Raw genomic sequence first — 20868 nt, 5'->3', positions numbered from 1 at the left:
TCGACATTTTTGCAAATGTATAAAACCTATTAACCTGAAATATCACATTTACATAAGAAGTCAGACCCTTTACTCAGTACTTTGTTGAAGCATCTTTGGCAAGCGATTGAAGCCTCGAGTTTTCTTGGGTATGACGCTACAAACTTGACACACCTGTATTTTTGGAGTTTTTCTCATTCTTCTCTGCAGATCCTCTCTGGTTCTGTCAGGTTGGGTGGGAGCATTGCTGCACAGCTATTTTCAGGTCTCTCCAGAGATGTTCGATCTGGTTCAAGTGGCTGTGCAACTCAGGGACATATGAAGACTTGTCCCGAAGCCACCCCTGCATTGTCTTGGCTGTGTGCTTATGGTCGTTGTCCTGTTGGAAGGTGAACCTTCTTCCCAGTCTAAGGTTCTGAGCAGGCTTTCATCAAGGATCTCTCTGTACTTTTCTCCATTCATATTTTCCTTGATTCTAACTAGTTTCTCAGTCCCTGCCGCTGAAAAACATTCCTACAGCATGATGCTGCCACCACCATGTTGTACAGTAGAGATGCTGCCAGGTTTCCTCCAGACGTGACACTTGGCATTCAGGTCAGAGTTCAATCTTGGTTTCATCAGACCAGAGAATTTTGTTTCTCATGGTCTGAGAATCCTTTAGGTGCCTTTTGGCAAACTCCAAACGGGCTGTCATGTGCCTTTCACTGAGGAGTGGCTTCTGTCTGGCAACTCTACCATAAAGGCCTGATTGGTGGAGTGCTACAAAGATGGTTGTCATTCTGGAAGGTTCTCCCATCTCCACAGAGGAACTCTGGAGCTCTGTCAGAATGACCATCGGGTTCTTGGTCACCTCCTTGACCAAGGCCCTTCTCCCTCGATTGCTCAGTTTGGCCGGGCAGCCAGCTCTCGGAAGAATCTTGATGGTTCCAAACTTCTTCCAATAAAGAATGATGGAGGCCACTGTGTTCTTGGGGACCTTCAATGCTGCAGAAATGTTTTGGTACACTTCCCCAGACCTGTGCCTCGACACGAGCCTGTCTCAGAGCTCTACGGACAATTCCTTTGACCTCGTTTTTGCTCTGACGTGCATTATCAATTGTGGGACCTTATATAGACAGATGTGTGCCTTTCCAAATCATGCCCAATCAATTAAATTCACCACAGGTGGACTCCAATCCAGTTGTAGAAACATCTAAAGGATGATCAATGGAAACAGGATGCACCTGAGTCTCATTGCAAAGGGTCTGTTTTTTATTTCTAAAAACCTGTTTTCGCTTTGTCATTATGGGGTATTGTGGGATGAGGGATAAAACTGATTTAATCCATTCTTGAATAAGGCTGTAATGTAACAAAATGTGGAAAAAGTCAGAATACTTTCCGAATGCACAGTATATGGTGTACATGGTGGTGGATACTATACTGTAGGCCAGGTCTGCCTTGATACCTCATTCATGGTGTGTAGGTATGAAGTGTATCACATCACCTACAGATGTAGGATCTTAATTTGATCACCTTGTTGCAGGAGAACTTTCCTGCAATGCATTTGTATTTGAGGTCAAAAAGGTTTCTTAAACTTGTAATTTCCGGTTTGACATTTCAGAGTTGATTTTCCCTTATGAAAAATGTATATTAATTATAATCCACATAATAATTCACATTTCCTGTTACTACAGGATTATTTTCCTGCTGTAGCAAACTGGCTCAAATTAAGATCCTACATCTGTAAGAGTTTCATTGATTTGTCCATGTCTTGTGTGTCCAACATTACTTGATAGATGATACGTGTGGGGTCCCAACATCTCGTATATAATAGCATGGTCTTTCTCAGATTTCACTGCTATGGCAGGTGTATTCCTATTGCACCTAATAGTTATGGTATATGGTGACTCAGTGGGACTTGATCATGATGTACAGATGCCATATCTTAATTTGAGCCAGTTTCAGACAGCAGGAAAATAATTCTGCAGCAACAGGAAATTTACATTTTTATGTGGATTATAATTAATGATTTTTTTTTGCAGAGCAAAACAAGTATAAAATGTTAAAGTGGAACTTACAAACTTTAGTTAGCCTTTTTAAACCTTGATTACACTACAAGTTTGCATTTTCTTCAACAACAGGACGGTCAAATTATGATCCTACATCTGTAAAGGCAGCAGTAGCTGCCTTCCGTTAGTGATTCAGTGAGCGGACAGGACATAGACACCACGTCTGCTTAATTATTGAGGCACTGACAGTAGCTTTGCTTAAGGAGCTAATTGGAGCAGACAAACCAGAGGTCAACTGACCCGAAACGAGACGGTAAATTGGTAAATTCTACACCATGTGGTTGCGGACCATCCATTTGGAGCACATACAGGTTTATTTTCATTATGCACTAAACGGAAGAAAAGTGACTGAAACACGGAGGAACTACTTGGACTTGTCATAAGAGACGTTCATTTTCTGTTGCTTGCTCTAATGATCATGGCCCGGATGTGCCCATCAACTGGAAACAGAAGACTTCTCTTCAGAGGAAAAGATAGCATTAGCTGTCCTTCATTGGGAGAAACTTCATTTTCCTGTCATCTTTAATTTCACTCCCTCAAAGATTATAGTTTGATAAATACTCCAAATGCTACGCACAGGGCACACACTGGTTGAATTACATTGAACCTATGTGGAATACAAGCTGAATTGACGTCTGTGCCCAGTGGGTATATTCAATTGCCTATAATGCTATGCTGCATTTCCCATTTGCAGTGTTAGTACAGTAGATTTTGGCTGTGTGGTGATTGGAGGGTTAAAATGATTGGTTGAGAAAAATGCCTGACCAAAATCCATATTTCGGTGTAGATCAGATGTTTATATATAGAAACAAAATGAGCAAGACAAGCAGAAAAGCCAAACAAGTTTATTTACAGACACAATATAAAGATGATCCAGAATATAGGTTTTGTATCACTGTTCAAGCTGTATTCATTCTATTCATTCATTTTCAGACCAAGTCTTCTACTTAGTTATTTTTTTACTCTATAAAATGTCTGATATTTTGTGATTCTGAGTCAAACTGAAAAGGTTTAATGTGCTCATACAGTGCCTTGCGAAGAACTGAAACCTGCTGTTCACAAATGCTCTCCATCCAACCTCACTGAGCTCGAGCTGTTTTGCAAGGAGGAATGGGAAAAAATGTCAGTCTCTCGATGTGCAAAACTGATAGAGACATACCCCAAGCGACTTACAGCTGTAATCGCAGCTGGTGGCGCTACAAAGTATTAACTTAAGGGGGCTGAATAATTTTGCACGCCCAATTTTTCAGTTTTTGATTTGTTAAAAAAGTTTGAAATATCCAATAAATGTCGTTCCACTTCATGATTGTGTCCCACTTGTTGTTGATTCTTCACAAAAAAATGAAATGTGGCAAAAGGTCGCAAAGTTCAAGGGGGCCGAATACTTTCGCAAGGCACTGTACAGATTGAATAAATGTACCTTGTGCATTTTGTCTTTTACACACAATCTGTGTGACTGAGTTACAGGTGAAAGAATCGTCCACATTTTTTAGGAGTAATGTCTTTTAAATATCATGGTAATTTGGGGCATTGCATGTACAGAAGAACGGTCCTATGTTTTCAGTTCAGTCAGCAACGTTCCTCTTCTCTGTCACAGTTAAACACAATAAATATTCATAGAAACATACAGCATTCCAAAGCCGAGATCCACAATGCTTTCAAGGGTACATTGTCACAAAGGGAAAATGACACGATGCAGTGACAATAATTATCTTATTTCAAAACGGGCCGATAATAGTCATTCCTTTCCATCATCTGTGAAAAAGTGCATCCATCACTCAATTCTCTTTCAAAATCTATTCAAGGTTTGGTGATGTAAAAGGTTCCATCTCTCGCAGTGCACTGGGAGCTTTAGCAGAAGCTGATCATTGTAAACATATTTCAGTGGTGGTTGCAGGCACACACAAAGCAAATAATACAGTATCATCATGCACAGCATCACGAGTATGCAAATGGAATTCTATTTTACAGTAATTATAGAATATTAAGTCATTTCAACAGCAGAAGTGAGCCTTTTCTTAATGAGGTTACACTGTCAGCAGACAGTAAGACCAAGAGTTTGTTTGATACGATCATCCGTTAGATAAGTGATGCAGGGGTGAATTGCATATCTGAGAGAGGATTTGTACAGTAAGGCAGCGTGGTTTTAAGACATGAATGACAGCGACAAATCAGATTGCTCAACAGTACCCAATAACTAGGGCCAGGGTATATTTCTTTGACTATGTGACCTGACCAGGAAAACCTCAAAGCCCTAGTTACAGGCTATAACATAATATAGGCTACAACTAGGACCTAGAGTGTTCCCAGTCAGGTCCCAAGGTGAGGAAACACTCCTGGCCATGCAGAGTGACTAGGACTGTCTGTTCTGGAGGTCAGAGATTTTACTATGGTGGTGGAGATTATAAAATATTAATCATCTGGCCTTTGTCCAAAAACAGCGAGCAATTAAAACACCACCATTTCACATCAATAATATCCAAGGATATATTCCAGCGTTTGGCAAGTTAGTTATACAGAAGAAAGTGGACCTGTGAAAAAGGTAATCTCTGGTCAGGAGTGTTAACAGTGTTTTATATGAAATATTTACCCATGTAAAACCGGTTAATGTAGCTGGACAACAGAAAGTTCAACTGTTGGATCTTTGAAGATATATTTTGGATTTGCTACAACATCAATAGTGTTCAGGCTTTTTACACAGACATACATAAAAGCTGCCTCACCCACAGTGTCTGAGAAAGATAGCACATAGGTGGGTGGGAATCATAACACAGGAAGTGGCAAAGACAAAGTACAGGAGGAGGTGAGGGACACACAGAGTGGCCCTATATCAGTGTAAATACTTGTGCAACGTTGAGTTCAAATCTGTACAGCAGTAGTACCACCGAGCCACTAAGATTTCACAAAAACGACATCACTAGGAAAGACCACTTTACATTAAAACAAGCAACCTACATTAACAGAATCAGAAATACCGGCGGTCATTGGAGTTGCTTATTCAGCAAGAGAGTAAGAAACACATTAAGTAGCCAGTGTTTGCATTAAAGCAAGCAACCTCCAATTCATGGAGCTACTGTAGAGAGCCCAGATATACGGTGTTAGTTTAAAAGGCTCTTGTGACTGTAAGAAAAAAAACATTGTACCTTTCAATTAAGATATGAAAAATGTACAACAGACAAAAACAGATGGTGACAGACAACAGACAAAAACAAATGGTGACTCCCCACAATACATTGCGGTGTGGGCGTGACTCTGGTTCACAATCACGTGCAGGCTCCCGAGTGTACATGGAGGATGCCTCGCGTGTGCATGTGCAGGAAGTTAAAGATCTCGTGGGGCATAGCGTGGAACCCGGGGCGGGGCTTGACGTTGTCGTAGTAATGGTGCGTGATGAAGATGCCTGAGGGGTTCATGGGAAATGCCCAGAAGCCGTAGAGGTGGACCTCCTCGCACAGTTCCATGGCGGCGGTGACCAGCATCAGGCCGCTGCTGAGGCGTTTGGCGCGGACACCCTGGACACCCCAGAAGCGCTGGACGTTGAGCAGGTACTGAGGATGGAAGAAGAACACGCCCCTCTGGGAGTCAAAATCGTCTAGCATGTACTTTACTCGGAAGGAGACATCAGTGTTACGCGTGTTGTAGAAGGCGGGTAGGACCACCGACGAGTTCTCATAGTTCTGAAGAACCTCATAAAATGGCCGCCGCCACTTCTCTAGCTTCTGGAACCTGGTGGAGGAGGAGAGTCGAGGTAAGTGATTCATGTTTAAAAGGAGGGAGGGAAAGGGGGTGTGTGTTTGAGAGGAGCAGATGTGAGTGCTGCAGCTCTGTGCCCCAACATTACATTTCACTAAGTGCACACCCATTGTAACTGCCTCCGTTAATACATTTCAAGTCTAGATGTTCTGTCTGTCTGTGTGTGTGTATGTGTGTGGCACAATGACAATGCAATGTTAATGGCAATACACTTTTTTGGTGACATAGCCTACAGTACCTCTCTGTTATAATACTTGGATTAATCGTCACCAGATCTGTTTTGGAGCCTACATCAGCAGAATACTTCTCGCTGATGGGTGGTATGTTGCATCTTTGGGGAAGGAAGGAGAATTATTCATATTATTCAATGCAGATTCTGAGAAGACCTGAGCAGATTGAAAGTAGTTCAATACTAGATATTGCCATGTGAAATCTGAAGACCAAAATAAATCAGCTCAAGTGATGCTGGTAAATATTTATAGCACTACAGGATGAAGATGCTGTGTACCTAAACACAAAATCTGCTGAGTCAATTTCCTTCCCACATTTGCTGTTCTTGATGATTCCTCCGTTTCCAACAACAGCACATTTCTTGAACTGGGACTTGGAGTACGGCATGTCCTTTAAATGAAACGGAACCAGTGTCAGTTCCATCACTTTAGGGTGGGAGGTATAGCATTGGATGCATGGATGACAGGTAGTCTTTCAGGATGCTATACTATATATTGTTATAGTTGGAACACTCACGTCGGGGAACATCTTGAAGACCTCAGTAGTGATGGGCAGGATGCCACTGGTGTCCACCTCATACCTCAGCTTGGTGCCTGCTGGGGTGTTCCTCTTGGTGGTGAACAAGAAGGAGGGTGCATTACAGCAACGCGACAGAGACATCCTAGTGGAGAGAACAAAAGAAGGACGGAGTTCCTGTCGGATCCAAACAAACTGTAGTCGAACAAGGCTGCTGGAGAAACGAGCAACACAGCAGGCCTGGTCCTTGAGGGACAGAACGTTGCACCCCTGCAATAGAAAGTATCTCCAGAAGTTGGGTTACAGTCACACAATAAAGATTGCTCAGATGTCTCTCTCTACATATCAGGCTATGCGATTGGTACTATAGGTCGATCTCAAATAAAACGTCACAATAAGGTGCAGAGCGTTGGATTTTCCTGCTGGGGGGCAAGCTGACCCCTAACTTTACTAAAACCATTGACAACTGTGTGCCGTTTTCAAGGGATTGCTAAATAAAAGTTAACAATTAGGTTGTAATCAATTGATCATGTAATTTCAGATATGTGAGGGACGATAGGCTATCATTAATTGGATATTTGAGTGATACAAAATAAAACCTGACAAGTATGACTGGTTTAGGTTTTTCCCATCCTTTGTGGGCTCTGAAATTTTGTACAGTTGGCTAAACATAGTAATAATTCGATATTTTGTTGTAGGCAGAACACATCGGAGTAGGATTCTATTGCATTGAAATGCATGTCTCAGCCCGTACTCTACACAGACCGGCATAGCATAACCAATCAGAGCTTCAGTATCCCTATATGCAAAAATAGCATTGCCATATATGGATCTGTGCCATTCACTTTGAATTGGACTGTGTTTACAGAATAAGCTGTCGTGAGTAAGCCGTTTTGAGATCAGAGCGAGAGCTGTATGTAGCTGTGTGTGCACATTTGATCATATCCTTTGCTAGTTAGTGAGTTATTAACCCAGTTATAGCTAGTAGTCAGCAATGGGGGAGTGATTGCTTCCTAAAAGAGCACAAAACATTACATTCCTAGACCTCTTTGAAAAGCAAGTCAGGTAAAGGGCTTGCTTTTCTTAAAGGTGCCGTATTGAATAAGCCAAGTAGCCAATAAGCAGAGGGTAGCATAATTTGTCTGATTTTCTACAATAATGGTATCGAATAATAATGCATTTTATTGTGCAAAGTGGTTTCTTGCATCAAACAACATTTTCAGTCACCTCCTTGTCTGAAGGACAAGTGGATAAATAGGTTAATGTGAATCCCTACAAACCCTTTTTAAAAAGTTCAATGTAGGCCTACATTGAACACCACACATTTGCTGCTACTGTAGACTGAATGATAGAACAGCTATTGTCGTGTTAAAATGTTATGGGATGCATTTTCTCTGTTGTTTTTGATAGTAGGCCACTCTAGTAGGCCTACATTATGATCAAATAGCCACAGTACCCTACTTGATCAGTGTCTGAAACTGTAACTTAAAATGGGTACAGCCTCAGTGTTCACAGTAAATGTGCGCTGGAAGTTGCACAGAATTTTCACAAAGTTCAAGATGTGCTCAGCAGACCTGAAATTTGCTCAGTGCCAAAAAAATGTGGGGGAACATTGGACTAAATTTACTTTTTGTCCAACCAGCGTAGGCTTACTAATCATGAAAAGCATTCAGCTACTTGCTGTGTCGCTCTGATGATAGAACTAAATGTGGAAGAATAGGACATGTGTCGCTCTGATGATAGAACTAAATGTGGAATAATAGGACATGTGTAGCTCTAATGATAGAACTAAATGTGGAAGAATAGGACATGTGTAGCTCTAATGATAGAACTAAATGTGGAATAATAGGACATGTGTCGCTCTAATGATAGAACTAAATGTGGAATAATAGGACATGGAGGATTCCGGATTTCCTGCATATTACCTACTGATTCCTTTTTATTGAAAACTAGTTCCTGGAATTTTGCAACCCTAGTCAAACTAGATGGAGATTGATCGGGTTGATAATGAGTAGAAGTACAACAAAGGAGGAGGCTAATGTGTGTGATGCACGGTAGACGACCATTAATAACGCGATCTCTGTGATGCCTTGAGGGTCAATTGTGCTTACTTGAAGTTGTTAGTCTCCACCATGTTCTGCTGCCACTTGCACACCTGCAGGTTCCTCCATCTCTCAAACAGCTCCGACGTCTTCACCCTGGCAGACAGCCAGGGAAACCCCACATAAAAACCAGACAAAGAGAAGAGTCAAGTGATCCATGTATGTTTAAGAATAAGGAAATGGTCCTATACCAGACACTGAGTGTATAAAAACTAAGGACACCTTCCTAATATTGAGTTGCACCCACTTTTGCTCTCATAACAGCCTCAATTTATCGGGGCATGGACTCTACTAGGTGTTGAAAGCGTTCCACAGGGACGCTGGTCCATGTTGACTCCAATGCTTCCCACAGTTGTGTTAAGTTGGCTGGATGTCCTTTGGGTGGTGGACCATTCTATATACGCATGGGAAACTTTTGAGCGTGAAAAACCCAGCAGCGCTGCAGTTCTTGACACAAACCAGTGTGTCTGGCACCTACTACCATACCCCGTTTAAAGACACAAATCTTTTGTCTTGCCCATTCACCCACTGAATGGCACACACACAATCCATGTCTCAGTTGTCTCAAGGCTTAAAAATCCAGCTTTAACCTGTCTACTCCCCTTCATCTACATCATAGCTTTCACCTGAAGTCACCTAGTCAGTCTATGTCATGGAAAGAGCAGGTGTTCTTAAATGTTTTGTACACTCAGTGTAGGTTCAGTATATGGTCACAATGAGGGGGTGGAAACTGCACAGGTATATAAAACTGACCAACAGGGGGAAGGGGCTGCATGGAGCTACACTGCAGCATGCTATGTGGCTCTGCTCTATAATATGAATATTAAACACGCGCTGAGGTGTAACATGAGAATGACACTGGATTCTGTAGCTCTGGGATTAGCATTGCGCCCAGGCACTCCCTCTGACTGACGCCTTGAGTCCACCGTCTTGAGGAGAAGATGGTGATAGCCAGAAATAGGTCTCTGAATAGCTCCCCTTGAACTGACATTCCCCCTTGATGATTGTGGCATTTGACTTGCTCAGGGAGGTAAAGCACCAGAGGGCTTGATGTAGTGTAATGAAAGCCAGTCACTGTACTGTCACTGCTGGCAGAGCCATGGGCGGTTGTCTGTCTGTCTGCTGCCTGGCACACTGCCCTTCAGCAAGCTCCTCTTACAGGTGTGATAACTAGCTGGAACAGCCTCAAGAACACGTAGGACGGTGTGGAACAGCCTCAAGAACACGTAGGACGGTGTGGAACAGCCTCAAGAACACGTAGGACGGTGTGGAACAAGCCTCAAGAACACGTAGGACGGTGTGGAACAGCCTCAAGAACATGTAGGACTGTGTGGAACAGCCTCAAGAACACGTAGGACGGTGTGGAACAGCCTCAAGAACACGTAGGACGGTGTGGAACAGCCTCAAGAACACGTAGGACGGTGTGGAACAGCCTCAAGAACACGCAGGACGGTGTGGAACAGCCTCAAGAACACGTAGGACGGTGTGGAACAGCCTCAAGAACACGTAGGACGGTGTGGAACAGCCTCAAGAACACGCAGGACGGTGTGGAACAGCCTCAAGAACACGTAGGACGGTGTGGAACAGCCTCAAGAACACGTAGGACGGTGTGGAACAGCCTCAAGAACATGTAGGACTGTGTGGAACAGCCTCAAGAACATGTAGGACGGTGTGGAACAGCCTCAAGAACATGTAGGACGGTGTGGAACAGCCTCAAGAACATGTAGGACTGTGTGGAACAGTCTTAAGAACATGTAGGACTGTGTGGAACAGTCTTAAGAACACATAGGACAGTGTGGAACAGCCTCAAGAACATGTAGGACTGTGTGGAACAGTCTTAAGAACATGTAGGCCTGTGCCGGAGTCTGTTCTAGAGGTAGAGCTGCTGCTGATTGTACATCACCATGGCGACAGCTATCATCAAATCATTCTTTACAACAACAACAACAAAAAAAAAAAAAAAAAAAAGAAAAACAAGGGATGGGCCTGAATGTTGGAACTGAGTGCACAGGCTTTGTTGTTTCATCTAAGATCTAAATTAGAAACTCATTTCAGAAAGAACACAAACCAGCAAGACACACAGGCTCTGGAGGACCATATCTGCCCATCACTGCATTCCCAACACAGGCGATACACTCACATGGTCAAGACTTTGACATCCATAATCTCCTGTCTGAGCTCTTTACATGCAGTGGAGTTGTAGTCATAGGATCCATCGTATGAATCCAGATACCTGGAGGGATTGTCACAGTCAACATAACGATTACACAATAATCAACAATAATATGGAACAGACTGGGCCACAAAACACATAGCACAGTGGGTTCGGGAAAATATTTTATAAATTGTGATACACTTAACTGTATTCCATTACAATTGGCTATACTTTAAAATGTATTATTATTATTCATCTTTAATGTAAAGACATTGTTGTGAGATGAGTGGCAGGTGTGATATCATTCCTATGGGTAGGGGACCCACAATATGTATCCTGGACACTTTTTTGTCACCAACTACCAAAGTTGGTGGTTTTGTTTTCAGATTTTAAACATTCATTATTGTATTTTGACATGGGAATTTGGACTTGACATGGGGAACAACAATTAACACTGACATTCTCTTAACAAAAACAAGAGTCATTGTAAACAACAAAAAGTGTGAAATACATAGTGAGAAGGGGGGGGGGGGGGGGTAGAAAAACGATCAGATCCTGATGGCAGGAGCACCTAGAACGCACAACCTTTATCATGGAGGTGTGTCTGTGTCTTATGACATGTACAGTATGTTGGTTAGAGTGAACTGCACAACTGTACAGTATGAAAAATGACTATTGTATGATGCCAATGGCGAATAATGGGGAGACTATTTCACTGCATAGGGCAGACACAGAAAACTTACCCACATGGCAAAACTGGTTACAACGACGTCATTAGGACGTCTCTTATGCCGCTATAATCAAGTTGCACACAGTTTTTATTTTCCATGTCTTTTGAACAACCAAGAAGGCCTCTTTGTCTGGTTGTATTAGATCTGATTATCTGACCAGATAACAACCAAAATATGACATCTTTCCCATGACGGCTTGGTCTTGTCACGAAAGGGGCGTCTTTATCCAGTTGTAACAAAGACCAATTTGTTGTACCCTGGTTATAAGATGTGTTCTCCACCAGTTTACAACAAGAACATTACATCTTTAAGACTTCATGTGCCACATTTTGCTTGCTGGGTAGCCTGAGTTCCTCAGTCCCTGTGTGGACTAACCATAGCGTAGTCTCGTTTTTCTACAGATCTCTTAGCATGTAGAAATAAAACTGAGGAAGACCACATGAAAATCGGTTGGTCCTACATTTGTACTTATTACCTATCTGGTATGAAACGCACACCCACATACATACACATAATTATCATGTACATACTGTACACAGTCATCATTCTCACTCCGATTCAAACCATTTCAGAAGATTTTACACCTCATTGAACTATACAAATACTTATCATAGATATATTAAGAAATCTTGATTGGACAGATACAACCTTTTACATGCTTGAGAGGCTTGAAAACCTCTTAACAAGAGGTTTCGGACAAGGAAATAAAGAAACATTATACAGGAAATGGTCTAAAACAAAACAAAAATATAAAAACATCTGTTTAATATGGTGGTAGTGATTGTGTGACATTTGAGACAAACACAATGACATATAAAGAGAAGAAAACTAAAGAAAAGTGAAGACATGGTCGTCATTTTAGATGACAGATAGGATTCGACCAACATTTTGCACCTTCTCCTCCCTTTTGAGATCATCATCACCAGCTACAGAAACAAACCCAAATCTGTGCATCCCTGTCAAGCCAGGCGGAGAGCCACACGAGAGAGTCAAATCTCCCTCTAGGTGTATTTAAATAGGTTTGTAATGGATAATGCTATTGATCCATGTATAAGCTTTGGAAAGGGCTGCCCTCTCTGGCGCCTGGGCTGGTGGAGTCTTGCCTGCCGACTGCTCAGCCTCAGGGGCACCAGGAAAGGTGGAACGCTTAGGGCTCCTAATACATATTGAGAAGGTGCTTTCTATTCGGAGCATCTTTGAAAGTAGATAGCAAATAGGTGATGTTGAGTATCTCACTACAGTCACTCCCAACAAATGGAATTCTGTCTACTGGAGGGACAGAGGGAGTGGCTGCCCAGCGGGCAAAACTGGTTGCAATGACATTTTGTACTGTTGTTATTTTTACCAACCATCAAAATATGTCCATCTGGTTGTAATTCTGCTATACGACCAGATAACCAGAAAATGTCTTTCCAATCACATCTTCATGTCGTCTTTACCTGGTTGTAATCTACTTATATGAAGTCTTCTCTACCATACCAGAAAAACTATTTACAGCCCAAAAAAAATGATGTCACGTATCAAACTTTGTCCGCTGGGTGAGGGGTAAATCAGTTGAATCCAAGATGGCAGTGATCACAAATGTACAACACCAGTGGATGAATTTGTAGAGCAAATACTATCTCAGTGAGATAGGATGAGGTGGAGAATGTTTGTGAAAAATATGACTGATGTGGTAAAGCATGATTGATGTGGCTGTTGAAATAAATGTAATTGAGGTAAAACACAAAAAGGACAACATGGGTGACATGACAGAAAAATGCATTTGAACAAGATGCTGGGACAAAATCAAAATGAGAAAGGAAAAATTAAGCTGATGATGCAGTGTATTTTGGATTGGCTTGTTATTGAGTAGATACTGAAGTGACCTAGAGCAGCATGTCTCTATTGAAAAAAACCTTATGTAAAACATACCTATCATATTTCCTATTTAGACTGAGATCTGTAGCATCTTAGCTTCATTTGGTTAAACTCTAATGATGAAACCAGAATAAGTATTGTAGCCTAGAAGAGAAGACTGATTGTTATTTTAGATCATCCATGACACACAGGCTTTCTGCCATCCGTGAGGGATGGTCAGATGGAAAAGGGCCTATTAATAACCCGCGTGTTATCACGCCTAGTGACATTAGGTCCTCGAAGCACTGAAGCCAGAGACCTGCTGGGAAAGTGTCATATTTTTGTCTTCTCATAAGAGGAAAACAAAAGGAAAGGTAATCCAGGTAGGTAGCAGAGAGAGACGATGTAGATGTGAGAAGAGGAGATAGGGGAACAGAGAGACGTGTCCACTATGTATATGACATACACACAGAGCTGTGCAGAACGCATGAACACACAGTTTGAGGAGGAAAGGCATTTGAGAGATGGATGCTGAATGGGACACAGAGGTACAAGGAGCAGCCGTGGTCCAACCAGCTTCTCAGGGGGATGGGCGTTAGGGTTTGAGGGTCACGGAGGGAAGGGGGGGGGGGGGGGGTCAGACAACATGCAAGAGCAAATCTGGAGTGCAACCACCACTGAAAATATATGACAGTTTAATCCTTTCAGATCAATGAAAAAGAAAGAGGCATTCTTGGGTTTTTGTAAAAGTACTTAAAACGCCTTCAGACTGGCCTACCTTTGAGAGCGTTTTTTTTTCTTCTTAATATCGGCTAGGCAGGGTGTGACTATTACGGAGCTCTGTGAATCTGGCTGAAAATTCTGACGGAAACATCTGTCAACATGCAGACAGGTAAGTTAGTTAAACGTCAGTGTGAATGGGTCCTGTGTCATCATCACCCTTGCAAACATCTCTACCAGGATTCCTCAGAAATGCAAAACAAGCAGAAGCAAAAAAAAGAGTTAAGTATGTGTTGCTGACTTCGTCTCTCTACTGGTTAGTTAGTACAGCAGATTGGTTGGTTATACTGGTTATGCATTACGAGTGGAGGCTTCTAAGGCCCAGGCCACACATGCAGGGAGGGGGCTGGGACATTAGCAGGAAATGGCATGTTCTCTCTCTCTTTTTTCCTTTCTTTTTCTCACAGGGGTGTTGTACAGTCAGTCAATTACGTTGGAAATGTACCTTTTCTTCCCATTTCTGGCAGGCTTCAGAGATCCATCATCCAAGAAATTAACAGGGCCGGTCCAATTTCCTGTCTCGTCTCCTTTGAGTCGGCTAAACTGTTGTGCACTATTAAGAAAATTAGTCAGTTTATTTGGGGTTTATTGTGCGTTAAGTACCTGAGAACTAACAGTCAGCCAAACATAGACACGCACACAGACTGATACACAAACACTTCCATGTGTGCATGTATGTACACAAACGCACACACACTCCTATACACAATGCACATTTGTGCAAGCAAGTACACACAGACACCATACAGAGGGATCAGCATTTGGCTTAGTGTACCAAATCAAACATGGTTAGAATGAACCTAGATAATGTGTGCATGGTTGAAGTGATGACGCATCTAGAGTGTAAAAGGAAAAGTGGCACTCAGTAACACATTTGTAATAAATTAATAAAACACCCAGTCACCACATATTGATTACATAATATTAAAATGAAGAGGGGCAAATAATTAAATGTACAAACGTGCCTTGTATGTCAAATCTTACCAAAGAATAATGATAGGCTACATAGCGATTATTAGTTTATTTTTTTACACAACCAAAAATTTGTAAAAAAAAAAAATCAGAAGGGGATAAATAAGTCCAAGCTCAGACTGAATAACAACGTGCATACGAGTCTGGCCATCTGGTGTGGTTCTTGGCGCCGATTCCTCACATCTGAGAATGGCATGCAATGCAGACGCACTAATGTCTCAGCTATCTCTGCTGAGCAGTGGAACAGAAAACACACTTGGGTTTAAAACAGTGTGTATACTTTGTTATGTTTCTTTATGACATGAAATAAAGATGCTTCACTTGGTCCATTCATTGTGGTTAAACAGGTCAAACTTAGGTTAGTTGACAAAACTCTGTCGTCTCACAGGTCTAAAACCCCTAATCAGTCACCATTTCAGGGTGGTTTGTCCAATCTGCAGAATATCTTAGTTCTGTAGGTTAGCCTATAGAGTACTTTTCCCATTAGGCTCATGCGCAATCTGAAAAACCACAACGCATTATATAAATCTGAACCACATTTTTATGGTTAAGGGGTTACATAGAGAACAGACAAACTGAAAGATACTTAACGGTTTACAGACAAAAGCGGCATTTAGACCAACATTGAAAGGTGCATAGCATCTGTACCCTCCCAGGCCACAACGCTGACCCCTACTAGACTAGACAAATTCCATCTCCTCCCTGAGTAACATGGGTGGATTGAACAGATTTTGTCAAAATCGCATAAGGCAAATCCAAATATCCAAACCCGTAAGAAATCAAAATGTTTTAATTCAAAGACTAACTGTTTTGCGTAAAAGGGACATGTTTGATTTAATTCATCATATGTGTAGAGTAAATGCATGACCCAAATCACTAAGGAAAAAAAAACATGAATCTAAATAAAACCATTTGAGCATTCATGCCATTGTGCATTTAATCCTTTGTTTCTGGTCCATTAAGGCCTGGTGGACAGCACAGTGTAGCACTACAGTGTACTGGCAAATAATCTTACACATAAAGCCTCTCTGTAAGCACATTATGTGTTCAAATTAACACTGCTTTTTGGGCTGCATGTCATTATTGCAGGAGCCACTTAAAAACCTCAATGACACCGCCCCCATGGCTGTTGCAGTCAGGGTGGAGTGCACTAAAACAGGACATGGATTTAAGGGCTCTGGATCTTCTATGTGATGCTCCTAAATTAAAGAAACCATGCAGCGGGTGCAGCCACTGCACACCTGCAGACCATCAATTATCTACAGTAGAGCAGTAGAGGCTGGTGGGAGGAGCGATAGGAGGACAGGTCATTGTAATAGCTGGAATGGAATAAATGGAACGGTATACAACCACGTTTGATGCCGTTCCATTAATTCCATTCCAGCCATTACAATGAGCTCATCCTCCTATAGCTCCTCCCACCAGCCACTGCTTCAGAGGGATGCAGTGTCTCTAAAAAGGCCAAACAGTTTCTTTCCCAACAAAATAACTGCTGACTTGGTTTCTAAAAATACTGAACCTGACCTACCCGATCCACCATTTCATCCTAATTAAAATCACTGATGTCACACGGCAGTGTTGATATTGGTGAAGTCGTCTCCCGGGTGGCGCAGTAGTTAAGGGTGCTGTACTGCAGCACCAGCTGTGCAACCAGAGACTCTGGGTTCGCGCCCAGGCTCTTCGTAACCGGCCGCGACCGGGAAGTCCGTGGGGCGACGCACAATTGGCCTAGCGTCATCCAGGTTAGGTAGCGGTTGGCCGGTAGGGATATCCTTGTCTTATCACGAACCAGTGACTCCTGTGGCGGGCCGGGCACAGTGCGCGCTAACCAGGTGCACGGTGTTTCCTCCGACACATTGGTGCTTCCGGGCTGGATGCGCGCTGTGTTAAGAAGCAGTGCGGCTTGGAGGACGTATGACTTTCAACCTTCGTCTCTCCCGAGCCCGTACGGGAGTTGTAGTGATGAGACAATATAGTAGCTAGTAAACAATTGGATACCATGACATTGGGGAGAAAAACGGGCTAAAAATTCAACAAAAACAAACAAAAATATATTGGTGAAGTCATTCTACAGACTATTTATAGACATTAAAGAGCTATTGCTCCCATCCTGTTGAGTCTATCAATTTTTCTTCCTGTCCGTTTTATTATCAGCCTGTCAATTTTAATATTATATTAGGCGTACCCAAATCATTGAAGGTAAAACAAAGTCTGCAAAATTAAAAAGATCAAAATGGCAGCCCATGACTTAATTCTGTCTACAGCTGCAAAAATATTAAATAGTCTTGGAGTAATGGAGGACTCTGCTGCTGGTTATTCTCACATAGTGCTCTCTGCAACTGTCATTATTGCATTGAAGCTTAAGTGTCTCTAGTATTATCTTTTCCAGACCCACAGAATTTGGCCAATTGCAAAGATGGTTTACTGAGATCCTGGGGCATGAGAGAATCTCATGAGATTGAGACCCATGTACTCAGGCATCGTTTGGCTGGGCTACGTGTTGGGAGGGGTTGGACCTGTTGCAACGACTTTAGCTTGTTGTCATCGTTTCAGCATGGGGGGGAGAGAATATCTCACAGTGACATAATTTTCAAGACTTTCTCTCTCTCTCTGTGTTACTGTGTAGCAAAATGGCTGCCGTTGTTGCCCACTGGCTGGGTCCGTTGTGACTGTAGCCCATTCCCCTCTGTTCCAGTCGGTGTGCTAGGAGTGCGGTGCAGGAAGGCAGATAGATAGGTAGATAGAGATATTGCTGGGGCTGGATTCATGCCATCTCAGCCATAGTGTCAGGATGCCATGAATCCATAAGATGTCATCAGAGTAATCCGCGCAGGACACACACACAGGTGAGGGGGCTTTGGGCAGGGGGGGCACAGTTAGAATGCAGCACATGTATGTTTGTTGTAAGGCAAAGTCATAATGCACTGTCTGAGGGGGGGTGGGGGGACGGGGGTTAGTGTGACAATTGTTCTTATTTTCATATTTTGGGAGGGGGGGTTAATTATCTGAAGATGAAAATATCTCTGCTTCTCAGCATCTGCTCGTCTCACAATGAAAAACATCCCAGAGGATAATGCAGAAGTCAATGCCTTCCAGTGATTAATAATAACATCTTTCACTATGGGTGCTACTAGCTAAAATAGATTGCATAAGAAAAGGTCTAATCCCTATTAGAAAAGATATTGCTGTTGCAAAGGTGTTACAAAACATCTTAGGAATGCATTGCAGCAACAGTGCATGGCTATGTGTGCAATGAAGCCCACAGGGTAGTAACTAATATTAAATAGGACAATAACCCTGTGACATAACATGTAGAAATGATCAACATTTAGTGAAAATGCTGATCAATAAACTGCATCAAGAGATCATTTTTTGTTTTTACTGTGATATCAGCAGATATCCAAGCCTTATGTAAGAAGATGCATGACCAGTACAGCTGAAAATCAAAGACAAAATCAAATAAAAGGGAGTACACTGCCATAAACAGCTGGAGCACTGTGTATGGCATGAATGTGATGCTTCATTTTCAGAAAAATATCAAACAGAAATATCATGAGAATAGTGTCAATATGCTACTGGAAAATGGAAGGCTGATTGCTATTGTTCTTTTCAGCCATTTAGCTTATTTTCTCCTTCATGCAGCAAATACTACAACCACTAGGCTACTCCCACATTTACACTGAATTACAATAATGACAGTATTAATAGGCCTACAATTATAACAATAACAGAGACATTTGCTTCACAAAATTGAAAAATATCAGGCTGTCCCTTACATTTTAACATTATGCAATTGTTAACAATTGAGTCTTCCAACCTCCTCTTCAGATGAATGGCAAATGATTTGACTTGGGCCTATAGGCTACATGTATAATATATTTCACAGCGCTTACCTTTTAATGTAGTTTTTGCCATAAAGAATCTGTTGTAAAAGTGTAACCAGTCCAAATGCGCAAATGAATATAAAACAAAGCGACCTATTGCCGAGTAAATCTCTACCCGACGTAGGGTCGGAGTATCCCATTCTTCGGCGCAGCATCCACTGTTGCCCAAAACTCCAGAATTAGCCTTCTCTCCGCGCAGCATTCAGAATCAATCACACAGGTTTATCGTGAAAGCATTCGTGAGGACATTGTCCAAATGTCTTTATGATATGTTTACTAACCTATCCTTCGCTGCGGTCACAGCATTGATCTCATTGGCCTATATAAATCATAGAAATATAGGCTACGATTCCGGTCGGAAAGTGATTTGGTTAGAAATTGTAGAATACAAATATTCTGGTATTTTGCAAGGCTGATGGTACACAAAACATGAAATGTTTCGTCAAAAATGCCTGACATTTCTTTGAGATCAGGGCGATAACCTCTCGAGTGGGAGGTGCGCTCGATCGAGAGGCTGGACAGACAATGGCAGGCAATGCAGATGGATGGAATTCTTTCTTTTGCCCAACGCAGTTAAGCAAAAACCACGCCCGGTTATTCAGAGGGGCGTTCTACAACGCTGTGAGCTCTCTCCAGGTTCGGAAGTGAATATTACGTACCGCAAAATTCAGTCACTGATTAATATTAATAACGTGGACCGAGCTAGCCATTACCGTCCCTCAACGCTCAAAGACATATTCAGTGGCTGTAACATAGGGTATTCAACTGAATTAGTTGTATTTGATTTAACCAGGCAAGTCAGTTAAGAACAAATTCTTATTTACAATGACGGCCAACGCTGGATCAATTGTGCGCAGCCCTATGGGACTTCCAATCACGGCCAGATATGATGCAGCCTTAGTCCACTGCACCACTCGGGAGCCCATGATTAGCTAATACATATTTGAGAAATTATGAATAATAAGCATATGCTTTTACCTGATAATAGAATACTAATGATAATATAACAACTTCCAATAACGTTAAGTAGCCTAGGTTCATTTAGCGGACCTTCAATTGAAGGAATTCAGCAGAGTTCTCAGACATTTTTACAACTTGAAACTCTGAAAATAAATACATGGGCAAATGTTACCAAATGTAACAGTATAGCTTCCGTCCCTCTCCTGGCCTCGAACCAGGGACCCTCTGCACAGGTCAACAACTGCCTCCCACGTAGCATCGTTACCCATCACTTCACAAAAGCCGCGGCCCTTGCAGAGCAAGAGGAACAACTACTTCAAGGTCTCAGCGAATGACGTCACCGATTGAAACGCTATTAGCGTGCACCCCGCTAACTAGCTAGCCATTTCACATCAGTTACACAAACATGATAATAACAGGCCTGCTAATTGTTAAATTACACTTTCCATCCTTACCTTGGAAGGTCACTGTCTCTAGCCAATGGGAGCGTAGTAGAACGTCCTTCTGAATAACGGGGTTTGGTTTTGGCTTAACTGCGTTGGGAAAAATATGCAGAAATTCCAGTCTCATTTACCAGTGTTCCTTCCACCGTGAGGATGGGCTAGCTCAGTTAAATACTTAAGACAACATGATCGAAAATAATGAAGTAGCCTAGCCTATATACGAAAGAGCTCTCCTCAAAATCAGGACAAACAAGAATGGCGTGAAGTGAAGCACAGTTTGGTGTTGCTGATAATTGCAGCTTCTTTCCATTACAGCAGACTGGTCCAGAGATGCTGATGCTGATACTCTCTCTCTGTCTGTCTCTCTTGCTCTCTCTTTATTTCCAAACAGACAATCATTAGCTACTCCTAGACCTTTGACCTTTCACTCACTTCCGGTTGAACGCGGAACAAGGAAGAGCTTGGTTTTGTTGTT

The 20868-nt window shown here is 42.2% G+C and overlaps 1 protein-coding gene across 3 annotated transcripts; it reads right to left on the bottom strand.

The window, feature by feature from the left end:
• Positions 1–2856: 2856 nt before the first annotated feature.
• On the bottom strand, positions 2857–19636 carry st8sia5 (ST8 alpha-N-acetyl-neuraminide alpha-2,8-sialyltransferase 5). 3 transcript variants are annotated; one of them, XM_090234024.1, is made up of 9 exons: positions 19000–19613; positions 14580–14687; positions 14133–14228; positions 10770–10862; positions 8639–8725; positions 6528–6672; positions 6289–6401; positions 6019–6111; positions 2857–5753 (listed from the first exon to the last, which is right to left on the bottom strand). In XM_090234024.1, the coding sequence occupies exons 1-9, from the start codon at positions 19143–19145 to the stop codon at positions 5291–5293; spliced, it is 1344 nt and encodes a 447-aa protein (XP_090090150.1). In that variant the 5' UTR covers positions 19146–19613; the 3' UTR covers positions 2857–5290. The 3 variants fall into 3 exon arrangements, with proteins under 3 accessions (XP_090090150.1, XP_021457637.1, XP_021457638.1); XM_021601962.3 differs by lacking the exon at positions 14133–14228 and having other exon boundaries at positions 19000–19636; XM_021601963.3 differs by lacking the exons at positions 14133–14228; positions 14580–14687 and having other exon boundaries at positions 19000–19559.
• Positions 19637–20868: the final 1232 nt, after the last annotated feature.

The sequence above is a fragment of the Oncorhynchus mykiss genome, chromosome 5 (genome assembly GCF_057628025.1).
Source record: "Oncorhynchus mykiss isolate SJ-2025 chromosome 5, ASM5762802v1, whole genome shotgun sequence".
In the NCBI taxonomy this organism is placed as follows: domain Eukaryota; kingdom Metazoa; phylum Chordata; class Actinopteri; order Salmoniformes; family Salmonidae; genus Oncorhynchus; species Oncorhynchus mykiss.
Note: the sequence above shows the minus strand (reverse complement) of the source record. Positions and strands in the feature narration are given on the sequence as shown.